Genomic DNA, 13,031 nt, shown 5'->3' with positions numbered 1-13,031 from the left:
CTTTCTTGACGTTTCATAATGAGTTAAATGACTAATGTTTTCTTAAAGTTTTATAATGAGACAAATGACGAAAGCTTTCTTAAAGTTTCATAATGAGTCAAATGACAAAAGCTTCCTTAAAGTTTCATAATGAGTCAAGTGTCAAAAGCTTTCTTAAAGTTTCATAATAAGTCAAATGTCAAAAGCTTTCTTAAAGTTCCATAATGAGTCAAATGACAAAAAATTTCTTAAGTTTCATAATGAGTCAAAATAATGTGTTTCTCTAAACATGCTAAAGATTGGTTTTGATACAAATATGAATTTAAAAAAAACAAAAAAAGTAAGAATTGTGACAAAAATACAATACCTTTCAATAATGGTGAAACATAACAATTAAAACAATTCATGCGTGAAATATGTTTGGAACACTGTAAAAAAAATTATCAAAGTACGGTATTTTAAGCAGACACTACTCAATTATCAAGAATGCTACTTTTTGTGGAAATATAATTGTAAGTATTTACCCATTCTAAAAAAAATTCTAGTTTTACAACTGTTTGCAATCCAGAAAACGTAAAACCTTTTAATCTTACCACCTACGATACTTTTTTCTTCCATGTTTTATCCTCGATCGAGTTGCTGAAAGACTGGTTTACACTCTCTCATACACTGAGAGAAATCTCTGTCTCTCTCCATGTATATTTAGTTATGATTCTTTGTAATATCAGCCAACAACAGTCAAATAAGTTTCCTTCGTACCAATATCACCGGTACGAGCTGAAAAAGATTTTTTTAAATGTCTGTATAAAGTTATACTTCATCCTATATTAAAGGATCACTAGATATACTTTATAATAAAAAAAAGAATTACCGTAATGTTCTGAATCATTTGGTGGTGAATACGTACCTGAAAATATGTTAACAATGGATTGTTACCAGAGCTTTTTTAATCGCGGGGGGGGGGGGTATCTTAAAACATTCATTGAATAAACGTATAATCTCGTTAGGAAATCCTTAATTGTGCTTAAATTAATTGATCTTCCTAAATCTAAGCTTTTTGAATATCCTAAATCAACTTAATCCTAACTTTTTGTTTATATCTCCAAGTCACCTTAAAACATCAGATCCTGCTTTATTTTCTGACACCAAATAGTGCCTCTTCTTCGTTTAATGAATTCTAGCACCAATCATTTAGTGTCCTTATTCAAATACAAAGTAACGTTTTTCTTCGTCTTAAATCTAACCTGATCAGGATAGAAAGTCATACCTTTTCTTATGATAAAAACCAGTAGGATTATAGTAAGGACAAGGACTGCACTGAGTACTCCTAACCCTATAATAATGGCCTCCCTATAGTCAGAAACGTCATTAGGGCTAGTAGTATCTTCCTCTTGTCTATTGAATAAACATATATATACTATATATAATGTAGTTAAATGTAACCCAAGTAAAAATATGAAGTCACTCAGTTAAAAAAAAATAATTATAAAAGAAAATGCACAAAAAATTCAAACTTTTGAAACATGATTTTTTTCCGTTAGGACATATTTATACATTATATACACTGTAAATATTGTTTTCCGATGAAAACGGAATACTAACCTGGCATTGGATGATTCGTTGGAAGTCACTCCTATAAACCTATCGCAGGCTATACATTCTATTTCATTCGGACATTTGCTATAGAACATGTCAGCTTTGACAATTTGGTTTTTTCCATTGGTGTAATTTAATCCATTGCTAAAGCTTCCAATCTGAAAAAAATATATGTATAAAACAGTACTTTGTATTACTACAGTGCATGTAATTGAAGGATTGTATAAAAGTGTTGTGTGCTGATTTAAGCTTTACCTTAATAAATTCCATTTTTTGTGGATCGATCTTTGATTTTTGAGTTTGATATATAACGTGTCCTATATTCCCATCGCCATTTTCGTCAAAGATGCTTGTTAAAACGCCATTTAAGGACAGTTTCTGTTTCCTTACAAACTCCCAAATTTCATTTGGCTTGTTTGTATAATCAGAACATATTAATTTAGAATTTTGTCCACATAATTCTTGGAATGCAGCAAATGCTCCTTTAAGGGCTGTAGTGACTGCATACAAGGCAAAAGGGGTCCATGTATTGGCCTTGAATTCTGTGCTATTATATTGCTCCAGTACACCTTTACATTCTGTGTTGGATGATTTGTCAAAACTGCTAGGTAAAAAACAATTGTATTTTTTCTCAAAATATGACCTTGTCCAAGGGTTGTGATAGTCGTCTTTCTGTAATTTATCATAGATATAATGTTGTAAATCATTAGTATCCATAGCTAGTTCCAAAGATAAAGAAAGGGTTCCTTCTAGTTTAGGATTATTGTTCACTATGTCGCTTCTTGTACCAAATGCTTCACTTGCAATGAAGTGAAATTCTCCTGATTCCATAGTAGTGGATATCAACTTTACAACATCGAAAACGACATGTGATTTTAGGAATAAGAGGACAACGTTAGCGTAAGGCTTCTTCCTCATATTATCCAGAATTTTGGTATACTTGTTTTCTATTACTTCTATGCTGTTAGCTACACATATATTCATTGCCTTGGCCAGTTGAATAACCTGATCTCTTCCACCCTCGCCGTATGTGCCCTCACTGTAGAGTATCTGGATGTACCCAGAATTTAAATCTTTTAGGATGTTTACCATGGCTTTTGCCTGATTTGTGTCTGGGGTGCACAACCTCAGAAAATATTTATACTCCTCTCTATTGCTCAGTACGACTGCCGTGGAGCCATATGCAACTTGGACAAAGTTGAATTCTTGAAGGACTTTAGCGGATGCCTGACTAATACTGCTTCCTAATTCAGCAACAAAGGCTAATATTTTGGAGGAAATGTCATTCAGAAATGTGCCATTCGCCAACATTATTTTCTTATCTAACAAATCCAGAAGCTTTTTCGTAGTCATTTCTGGTTGATTGCAACTGTTCAATATTATATACCCTATTTTTGTATTAGGGAAAATGTCTTGATCAAGATTAATGTTGTTAACTGCATAAGTCATTGCTTCTGTTATTTCCCAACCATTCGTTTGTTTGATATCACCACAACGCAATGGATTAGTAGAATCTCCAGTATGAGTTGGGGCTATTCCAACAACATACAGATCTCCCTCTTCAAAGTATATCTCATTTTCTTTGTTTACCGTTTTACAAGACGCACAGTTCTTACCTAGGAAGCACTGTGCTTTATGTATATTCGGCCATTGTGATTCAACATTGTTATCGTAGCTTGTGAGTCTGCCTTGTTTAATATCTAATGAGCCCGCATCATAGTCTCCTACCTGAAATAAAGAAATGTGATTTTTTATGCATGTAAGACAGTGAGACAGACTCAATATTTTGCTCAAATTCAATTCTCTCTGTCTCTCACCTTTTCCAAGCAAAATTTGTTATTCTGTGAAGGACAACTTCTATACTGATAAATTTCATATGATGAAATGTTTCCAACTAAAAGTGCGTCGTTGCTTCCGTTCATAATAACACTGAAATTTGTTGGAAAGGAAACAGGAAATGTATCAAATGTCATTTCATTAAGATCTTTTTTAATTAAAGTATTTTTCCTTTGTAGCAGACTAGATTTTAATTCAGAACAAGTTCCATTTGCGCCTCCACATTTATCTGAATGTAACACTTTGATTCCATTGACTTGAATAAGCGTTGCTATGATAGCATAACTTTCAAAAATATTTTCACTCTCAGTAGTTCTAACTTCTTCTATCGTCGGCATTATACATAGTTCTGAGGAAGGATCACACGATTTATATCGCCGAAATGCATCAAAAAGCCATGGATTTGTTCTGGATTCAATTATAAACTTTGATTTATTTGACATGATACTCTCCCAGTGCCGCAGAAACTCTTCTACAGTGATAGCTGGCGGACTTGTCACAAAGGAACCTTTAGAAACACTTTTAAACTGCTCGAACATAGACTTTTGTAGTGCTACTGATTCTGAGAATACCATTACCAAGTCAAAGTATGAAGATTGTTTTCGTGTCTCGGCAATACTTAAAAACGTACTAACTGTTGAGGTGGAAGCAAAAAAGATTGCACCTGTAATTTGGCTCTCGGCGTTATTTAAGATTTGGTCCAAAACACTTCTAATAGCTGAAAAATCCACGGTTGCGGTTTGTCCAGTCTGTAGGGGAAAGGATTTGGGAATGCATATTCCAACATGCATAGCCAATTTTGAGAACTCTTCAAATGCCCCCCTTCCATACGCTGTGTCTTCGTACACCACAGCAACGTAATTCCAATCCAAGTATTTTAGAAGCTTTTGCATGACCTATTAATAGAAATGCATTTTGTAGATGTATGGTATTATGTAGATGTATGTTACACTGAAAGCAGAAGATACCATTGTTTAATTAAAATAGGCTATCAAAAAGTAAAAATAACCTTTGATTGAAGTTTGTCATTAGGTATAACTCTCAGAACATTTTGAAATCTTTGGTCACTTAAATTGGCGCTTGTTGCAGAGAACAAAAGCTGGTACAATTGATGTTTCGCTTCCAGAGAACTTATAAATCTAGAAGTTACTTCAGCTTGTGAACTACTTTCAGGACCGATAATTCCTTCGAAGAAAAAAGAAATATATATACATTGCTTAGACTTGTTTATACCTGAAAGATTTTTTTCTTCCTTCAGTGGGTAATGCTACTTACATGTACATTGTACATGTATTTTTTATGAATCATATGTACCAGTGCATTGATTTTAAGAACAATGTTAACGTCTACGGAAGAAAGGAAACAAACGAAAATTTTAACATTTCATAACTAAGTCCTTGATGAAGTCTCGATACACCGTGAAAATGTTTACGGTAGAATAAGAATAGAACATTAGACTAACAGGCAAACAGAAAACAAACGAAAATGTAGTCCTTGATCAAGTCTCGATACACCGTGAAAATATTTACCACAATACGCTAAAAACTCGGGGCTGTCTCACTTTCATAAAGGACAGCAAAAAAGGATCATACACGAACTTAAAATGATTTAACACCGAATACTATAAAAATCAGGAGACAAAACATTCAGTAGAATACATTCATTATGTAAGACACAAGTTGACAGGTTGAATAGAATTCGCAAGAAGTAATTATTGCAATAATAATCATTATTGTTCTTCTAGTAGAAATTTACAATGTGGTCGATTAGCAAGATTATGATAGATTAGTAATATCCAAAGATATAATAATATATTATCAATAAGGAAAATGACATATTCTCGAGACTGTTTCTTTGTCGCGAATATAATTTTTAATTTTATACTAGTATTTCTTTTAAGATTTTTTTCACATTGAGCATACAAGCACATAGGTATTACAAACAGTAATTGAAGCATAAATAGAAAAATGAATTTATTACCCTGTTTATACCTATTATGGCTTGAGATGAAACATTAGCTCCGTTCTCTATCGCTTTCTGGACGAATCTGACAGTGTGATGAATGGCTCTGCCGGGTATATTACAAGTAGAATAAGCTTCAACACCTAAAACAGCAAAAACATGAAATCTTACCATGCAACGATATACATATAAATTAAGTTAACGTGTTTTATGTCTATTAGAATCGTTTAAGCTTTGCAAAAATTGAGGGGAAAGTCTGATGATATTGTCAAATAAGCAACAAAGCTACATGTATAAAAGTTCCTTAAAAAAACCCTTCTCAACAAAGCACTTTTATTTTATTTTTTCTGTAAAGGTGAATCGATAGAAAGAATCCAATTATAGAGAGTTCTTTGTGACCTCCTTTAACCTTTATACCATGCTTAGTACTAGATAATAGTATACAGTATCTAAAGAATACATTGCTACTGCTTGAAGAGCTAGAGTATGTGTACACGTATACTGTACCTATATTAATTCCGGGAATGTAACCGACTGAATTCAACCTGTTGAGGGTCCATTTAACAGCTTCATAATTCCTTACTGACGTTATGTCAACTTTATTGGAGCAGTCGTTATTCTCTTCTTCAAAAATATTAAACAGCCCGCCAATAAAAATGTCTCCATCAAGTTTGGCCATCTCTGCAGCCAAACATACAGAAGATCCCAGCATCCAGAATAACACGGTGTCTAGGCATTTCATACTTACACTGAATAAAAATAAATTACATTCAGTAATGGTCATTTGTTTCTTATAGATCAGATTTGTTTTTAACAATGTCAGTTTGTGTCCCTTTTATTATTACAAGTCATATTTTGCCTCTTATTATAAGGCACACTTTGTCCTATATTATAAATCACAAATATTCATTCTCCTATATATTTTAAATCACATTTTAATCTGTTTTTTTTTTTTTTTACATTGTTTTAAGTCATTTTTCATTTAACATTATTATAAACCCACTGAAAGTTAAAATGTATTGAGATAGTTTGAATTCATGTGATCTGTCTTTTGTATGCATGCATTAAAATTTCTGAGTTATTACATGGTTAAAATATGTTGTGAAAGAAACATTGTTAAGTCAATTTTCACAAGAATGGTACATGAATATGGGCGTAGAGAATTCATCTAAATGCTTACATTTTAGGATTTTTAAGACCAGTTTTGGGCGAGAAATGCATTTGACTAAACTCCCAAGATTTATGAGTTATGTAAACAATATTAAGAATTTTTACCCAGGGACTTTCAATCGAGGCTATTCAAAGGACTAATACTGAGAGAACATTAAAATATGCAATTTAATATAATACTGAAACGCAAAAGAAACGCAACAAGCAGTAACCTACAAATGTTTGAATTTTTATCAAAAGATTTTCAAAAAAGAATACACTGAGGCTAAACTCACTTTTCAGTACATCAGAGATTTGATAAAAATGTTAAATGTGTATCTTTTAACTTTACTAAGTAAAATATGACTGTTACAACACCCCCCTCCTAGCCATTCAATCACAAGGTGCAAGACTGCCCTAAACAACAAATGCAGCTTAATTAATTTCTACGATACAATAGATTAATCAATATCGAGATCTGAGCGAAGGAATTATTCTTTGCCATTTTTAAATGCGTATTTTTCAGATGATTAGGTCGATTTTCTCTAAATTAGCGCATTGTAGTAACCCTTGGACTTCCGGTCCAAGGACTATCATTTATATGCATATGATATGTAAAACACCGTTGAGGCGTAATGTAGTGCATTTTTGCATCATCAATCTCCATTACCTTTACTCTGAGATTTTCCAGCTAGAGCAATGGAAATGCATACTTAAAGCCATTTTTAAGATGCCTTAGCATCGATACGGGAAACGAGAGATTTTATTTTTTGAAATATTGATGCATTACTTAAGATGAACAGTACAAAGCATTAAAACTCCATAATATTGCCAAATGTTTTGTTAAACATGCAATTTTTGATTTCTGTTAAGCATGCAGACTCAAACTTGACTTCCGGTTATGGTATGAAAATCGTTCAACCGTTAAATTACCGATATTTACCAAGTTGAAGATATCCATAATTTTAAGATACAAAATTCTTTACTTTACATAATTATTTCTTCCTAAAGTAGGGTGTTGCGTTTCTTTTGCGTTTCAGTATATAACAAAAGGTGTCCAATTTTTCCCTTGTTAAGTATGATTAAAGTTACTGATAAGAAATATACTCCTCATAACTTGAGAATTATGTCTAACACAGATACATGATATCCTTTTATTTTATATTGCTCTCCCGTACTTGACTTGGTATACATTTGAATGCGTTCATGAATACACCATTGTATTGTCCGAGAGTAGTAAACAGCATTTTTGTCCTTTGTTATCTGTTATTAAGTCTGTTTTTGGCTGGTATTATATTACTGTAGTTTATGTTACTGTCTGAAAATTTGGTGGTATGACTGGTTTTCTATTAAATATATTACTGTAGTTTATGTTACTAAAGAAAATTTGTGGGAAGACATTACTAAGGAAAGGGAGTGTAGACGCTGATGCTACATGTATATTATAAATCATTTTATTTTTATATAGAAATTTAAGATTTTGCATAAATTTTATAATTTTCAAAATTCTCCCCAACTATAATTTACCTACAAGGAAAAAAATGTATTCTATGTCTTTCGCTGTTTAATGAAAAGCAAATTAAGTTACGGGCAATGTCGGCATTCCTTTACACGAAGAGAAGAGAAAAAAAACATGAGATCGGAAACTCAAACAAAATTTCAAAGCACTGATAGACAAAAATAAGTGGCAGACCTCTTGCCCCCAACTTTGAGATTATTAATAATTTTTTGTTTGATCAGATCTTTATTTGTATTAGTTAAACATTTAAAGAAAAAAAACTACATGTACCTTCGAGGATCCCCTTCAAGAACCAGATCTACCAATTCCTAAACGGGAAATATGACTCTGGGGTGTTTTATCTACATTGTAACTTAATTCTCAAATGTTATAATTAATACTTTTTCACTGAAAAAAAAAATCATCGCAAGTAACCAGATCTACCAATTCCTAAACGGGAATATGACTCTGGGGTGTTTTATACATTGTAACTCGGCCAAGTTTGTTTTCCATAATAAATTTTTGGCTTTCCCCAGGTAATGAGAGAAAAACTTTGACTTTGTATCATGGCATGTTTTAATGTCCTATAGTGTGATACATATAAAATCCTTTTAAAGTAGATTTTGTATGCTAAACAAGATGACAATGAATGTTAATTATTTAGGCCATCTGGTTGAAAATTGGTCAGGTGCACTTTAAATTCAAAATGTACATGGCTTCTCTACTGTAGAATATGTATGAAATGATTTCTTATTGTTGGATTCTTATGTTTTTCTGTGACTTAAAATAAACCCAAACTGTATACATTATCTGTTTTCCTGTTTTATTTTGTCCTTTTATATTCTGAAAACCCCAATCATGTATGTTCCTTAAGATTTTCATTGCCTTAATGCGGTAATGCTTAATCAATGATATTTTGATAAAAAAAAAAAAAAAAAAAAAAAAAAAAAAAAAGATTATACCTGTATGTTGCTTCTCAAAACAAATACAATCAGGTCCATTTCAAATGAAAAAAGCTTAATACCCCGATTAAAATTGTATCTGCATTGAAGTATGTCTTCATTGATATAGCCATATTTATTCTAATGAAAAAAACTTTAAACTTCACATATTAAAATAACAATTGGACTCATCAGAAGTTTGTACTTGCTGCAATAATCAGTGGAGATACCCAAAAACCGGGGCAGGTGGAAAGTGAAAATATAGTATTCCCTGCGTATTTTCTATCAGGAAGTTATAAAATAATCACAAAACGCAAGGTTCTTCTTATATGTTTAGGTTATATCCCCTCCAATCGATGTTTATATCCATATTCACAGATAAAAAAAAAAAAAATTAGGACAAGAAATATTTGATACCCATTGTTAACCTACCTTTTTTTCTCTCCGGATAACGCAGTCTTGGTTCTTTTTAAATGCCCTGTTCGGTCTACTCTTTATGGGTCAACAAACCCTTTTAGCACAGGCACTTAACGTAATTTTTTTCTTTTTATATAAAAAAAATAAATCCGAACATAATGACACACTGCCTTGTGTATTATTAGGTAGGAGGTATATTTTTTTTATTAAAAGAAAACTAAGTAACGTCAGGTACCCGTGCCTTTAAGCTCTTTACACTAAAGTCACTTACCCTTCAAGCTTTCTCTTCCTATATTAAATGATAAAATGAACAACAAATAGGAAGACGTGATAGTCCAGTCTTATTGTGCTTTATCGGGTGCCCCATTCTTCAAAATACATTCATGGTCGATTTTAATATTCTAACTTGGGTGTAATTAATACCTCGTACATTTACGCGGGAGATGGTGTGGGATTTCTCTCTTAAGATACTTTCCTGTCATAAAACAGATTTTTTTTTCTCGATTCTCATTTTTTTTCTCATTTTTAAATTTGGAGAAAATAACGGTTAATTCTACCTGAAATGAATGGCTATCAATTAAAAAGATATTGCACAACATTATTTCATAATTGATCTCGTATTAATTTTATTTATTCAAATTCAAATGCAAACCATCATCGCTAACAATGTGCCCGATTTGTACACCTTATGAGGTGATTTATGGGGATACAGATGGGACACCGAGATATGGCATTGTAGGAATTTAAAATAAAAAACACATTTTCAAGTACAATATCACCTTTTTTTCCAAAGTACTTTAAAAATCTTTATATTAAAATTCACAAAAAATGTCTTTGGAAATCTCATATACCATCAGTTGAAGAATGTCGTTTGGTTTTCGTTAATGAGCGCACATTTTCGATGTTGTCTGTCTGTTTCCCACACAGCTTCTTTAATTTTCTACGGAATCTCCGATCCGTGAAACCGTAAACAATTGGATTGACAGCCGGGGATATCAGCCGAAACCACAAAAAAGTTCGTAAAATAATAGTAGATGTGAGGGAAAAGTCACAGTCATAATGTTTTTCTCTGTTTATGTAGATTGCAATGATGTTGCTTGGAATGGTTGCCGCCAACGACACCATTGTTACTGAAAATAGAGTTATTGTCGACTTCCGGATTGTCAGGGATTTGTTGGATACTGGAGACAACCTGAAGGTCTCAAAATGACGAAAATGGGATTTCTTTTCAACTATTTCTCGAATTATTAACATATACAAAATAATAAGCGCTAAAGTATTGCAAACTGAAAGAGCTGTCCAACTAACATTCATGTACAAAACAGACTTTTCTCTGAAGGCGGGAGTAAAGCAACGTTTGGTTGTGACGTTGTTTATCATATTTTCGATGCTGATGTTTTCAAAGAAGAAGGACATCGGCAGAGAGAACATCAAGGATAACAAGATTCCGCTAATAAGGAAAATTTTTCTTGATCTCCCAGTGAACTGCCAGCCCTGGGGACAGCAAACGGTTCTATATCGGTCCGTGGCTATCATGAAAAGGAGGAAACCCGATAAAATGGCAAAGAACGGAAAACATGCAACACCGAATTTACAAAAGAATTCTGGAAACTCAAGCAGAGGGTACATCAGGAATAAAACACACCCAGGAATGAGAAAAGACGCTGTCATTAGATTTGTCGATGCTAAGAGGATCATATAAGTCCTGTAGGCCGAACGTTTGAATTGCCTGATGAAGATAAATAAAACAGGAACATTTCCCAGAGTTCCTAAAATGGAGACTGCGATCAGTAGAACACTGGCTCCAATATTTTCCTGTCTAACGACTTCATTTATTGCGTAAATGTCCGATGCATTTGTCCACATGTGTTCTCGTATCCACGCATGGCACATGAGTGGTCCGGTTTCATTTGCTCTTGTAGATAAATCTTGGAGGGCATTGTCGTATTTGCCCGTTTTTCCTTCTTCACCATGGTGATATATGGGTGAAAAAATCATCATGTTTGTAAAAGTTGTTTTGAAAAGAGATCAAAATCCGTACAATATACCGTAGTCTTCGAAATTCGTACACATTATACATTGCATTTCTTGGGGTTAATGACATTCATGTCATACAGAGGAAAGTATGGGTCAGATAGGAAAAACTTTGTCAAACGGAAGAGAGCGACAACACCGGAACTCTTATTTTACCCCGCGGTAATGTTACTGAGGTTGTCAACGGAAGTAACCCCTCTTATAGTCCCTCTGCATGCTCTACACATGAGTGTGTCTTCCTTCTAATTCTTGACTATTTTGTCGTTCTGACTGATACTGCATGTATATACATTTAACTGCCAGTCGGATTAAAGACGTTTTGAGGTTTTGAAACGTATACAAACTTGAAAAAAAAAATGCTCTAGTCTATTGTTCTTTTTTCTCTCAACGCCAATTCCTGTAGAATCAGGTAGCAAACGTATATAATGCACATTAAGTGAGTATTCATTATATAAAATGACACTTAATAAACAAAATACAAGTATGACAGGGGAACAATTTAAATATCATTAGAACCTAACCCGCTTTTTCCTCCAATCAGCAGCTGCTAAATTTTCTATTAAGTTGATCACTTAATTGATAAGATTTTATGTTTATGCAGTAACTTTGCGGGCTGACTAATTAGCCAATGAAAAAGCGCGATTAGGTTCTAAGTAAGTTAGATCATATTAAGTAAAATTTTAGTGGTTAAGAAGGGGGCTCGGTCGCTTCGCTCCCTCCGCCCCTTCTTAACCACTAAAATTTTACTTAATATGATCTAACTATTACTTACAAAAAATATGTTTTCTGTTATAAAACATTTGAACAATAAACAATTTTAGAGTCAGTAATGTATAAAATGCTTTGTGGTTCTAGGCCCACATCATCCGATCGTTCTGAAAATCCGATCAAATTTAAATATAATTATAATTAAAGAAGTTAAATCTTAAATAAATCAAATTTTAATAAATAAAATACTTTTAATGGGTCATATATGACCCCTGTGGCAGCCAGTGGGTAGAGCCCATATATGACCCCTCTGGCAGTAAGAGGGTTAACATGAAATGGAGAAATACATAAATTGCATGTACATGTATATGGATAGCCTTTCATTGAAAATTATATGTATATAATAGACTATGCCTTTTTTTAAAGTTTCAGATTTCAAGTTTTATTAATACCAAAGGAGATACATCTCATACATATAGATACATGTACATAGTCCTTAGTTAGTGTAATATATATACATGGCAGAACTTTTTTTTTTAAAGTTAAAAGCTAAATATTTATTTCGTGTTGTCTTTTTTGTATATCCACCTGATGAATAATAACTAACTAGGTATGTGTTGAATATTTTTATATTCTGGTGAAAGACTTGAAGTGAGTTTTCTATTAGTTGTTTGACCTTTTTCCGGAATCCCTATAACTTTATATTTAAGCTAGTATCGCTTTTAAAGATAAATTTTCGTTGAAAAGGGTATGCCTAATTTATAATTTCATTCATAGGGTTATATAACGCACAATAATTTTATTTCGAGAGCAAGAGAAAACACGTCTTAAGTATTGATATATATATATATTTTTATCCCTAGTACGGAATTAATTAGGCTTTTGAATTCATTTTGATTTTAGTTTGCATT

At 32.7% G+C, this 13,031-nt stretch overlaps 1 protein-coding gene across 5 annotated transcripts; it reads right to left on the bottom strand.

Annotated features, from left to right (window-relative positions):
* Positions 1-354: 354 nt before the first annotated feature.
* LOC134265840 (metabotropic glutamate receptor 3-like) lies at positions 355-9,713 on the bottom strand. 5 transcript variants are annotated; one of them, XM_062748072.1, is made up of 10 exons: positions 9,650-9,713; positions 5,881-6,122; positions 5,403-5,516; positions 4,421-4,596; positions 3,393-4,307; positions 1,831-3,303; positions 1,582-1,733; positions 1,247-1,374; positions 851-886; positions 355-756 (listed from the first exon to the last, which is right to left on the bottom strand). In XM_062748072.1, the coding sequence occupies exons 2-10, from the start codon at positions 6,113-6,115 to the stop codon at positions 704-706; spliced, it is 3,282 nt and encodes a 1,093-aa protein (XP_062604056.1). In that variant the 5' UTR covers positions 6,116-6,122; positions 9,650-9,713; the 3' UTR covers positions 355-703. The 5 variants fall into 5 exon arrangements, with proteins under 5 accessions (XP_062604056.1, XP_062604062.1, XP_062604050.1 ...); XM_062748078.1 differs by lacking the exon at positions 9,650-9,713 and adding an exon at positions 9,390-9,508; XM_062748066.1 differs by lacking the exon at positions 9,650-9,713 and adding an exon at positions 9,394-9,503.
* Positions 9,714-13,031: the final 3,318 nt, after the last annotated feature.

The sequence above is a fragment of the Saccostrea cucullata genome, unplaced genomic scaffold (genome assembly GCF_032062105.1).
Source record: "Saccostrea cucullata isolate Sc308-1 unplaced genomic scaffold, CSIRO_AGI_Scuc_v1 ctg157, whole genome shotgun sequence".
In the NCBI taxonomy this organism is placed as follows: Eukaryota; Metazoa; Mollusca; class Bivalvia; order Ostreida; family Ostreidae; genus Saccostrea; species Saccostrea cuccullata.
This window is presented reverse-complemented; position numbering and strand designations above follow the sequence as displayed.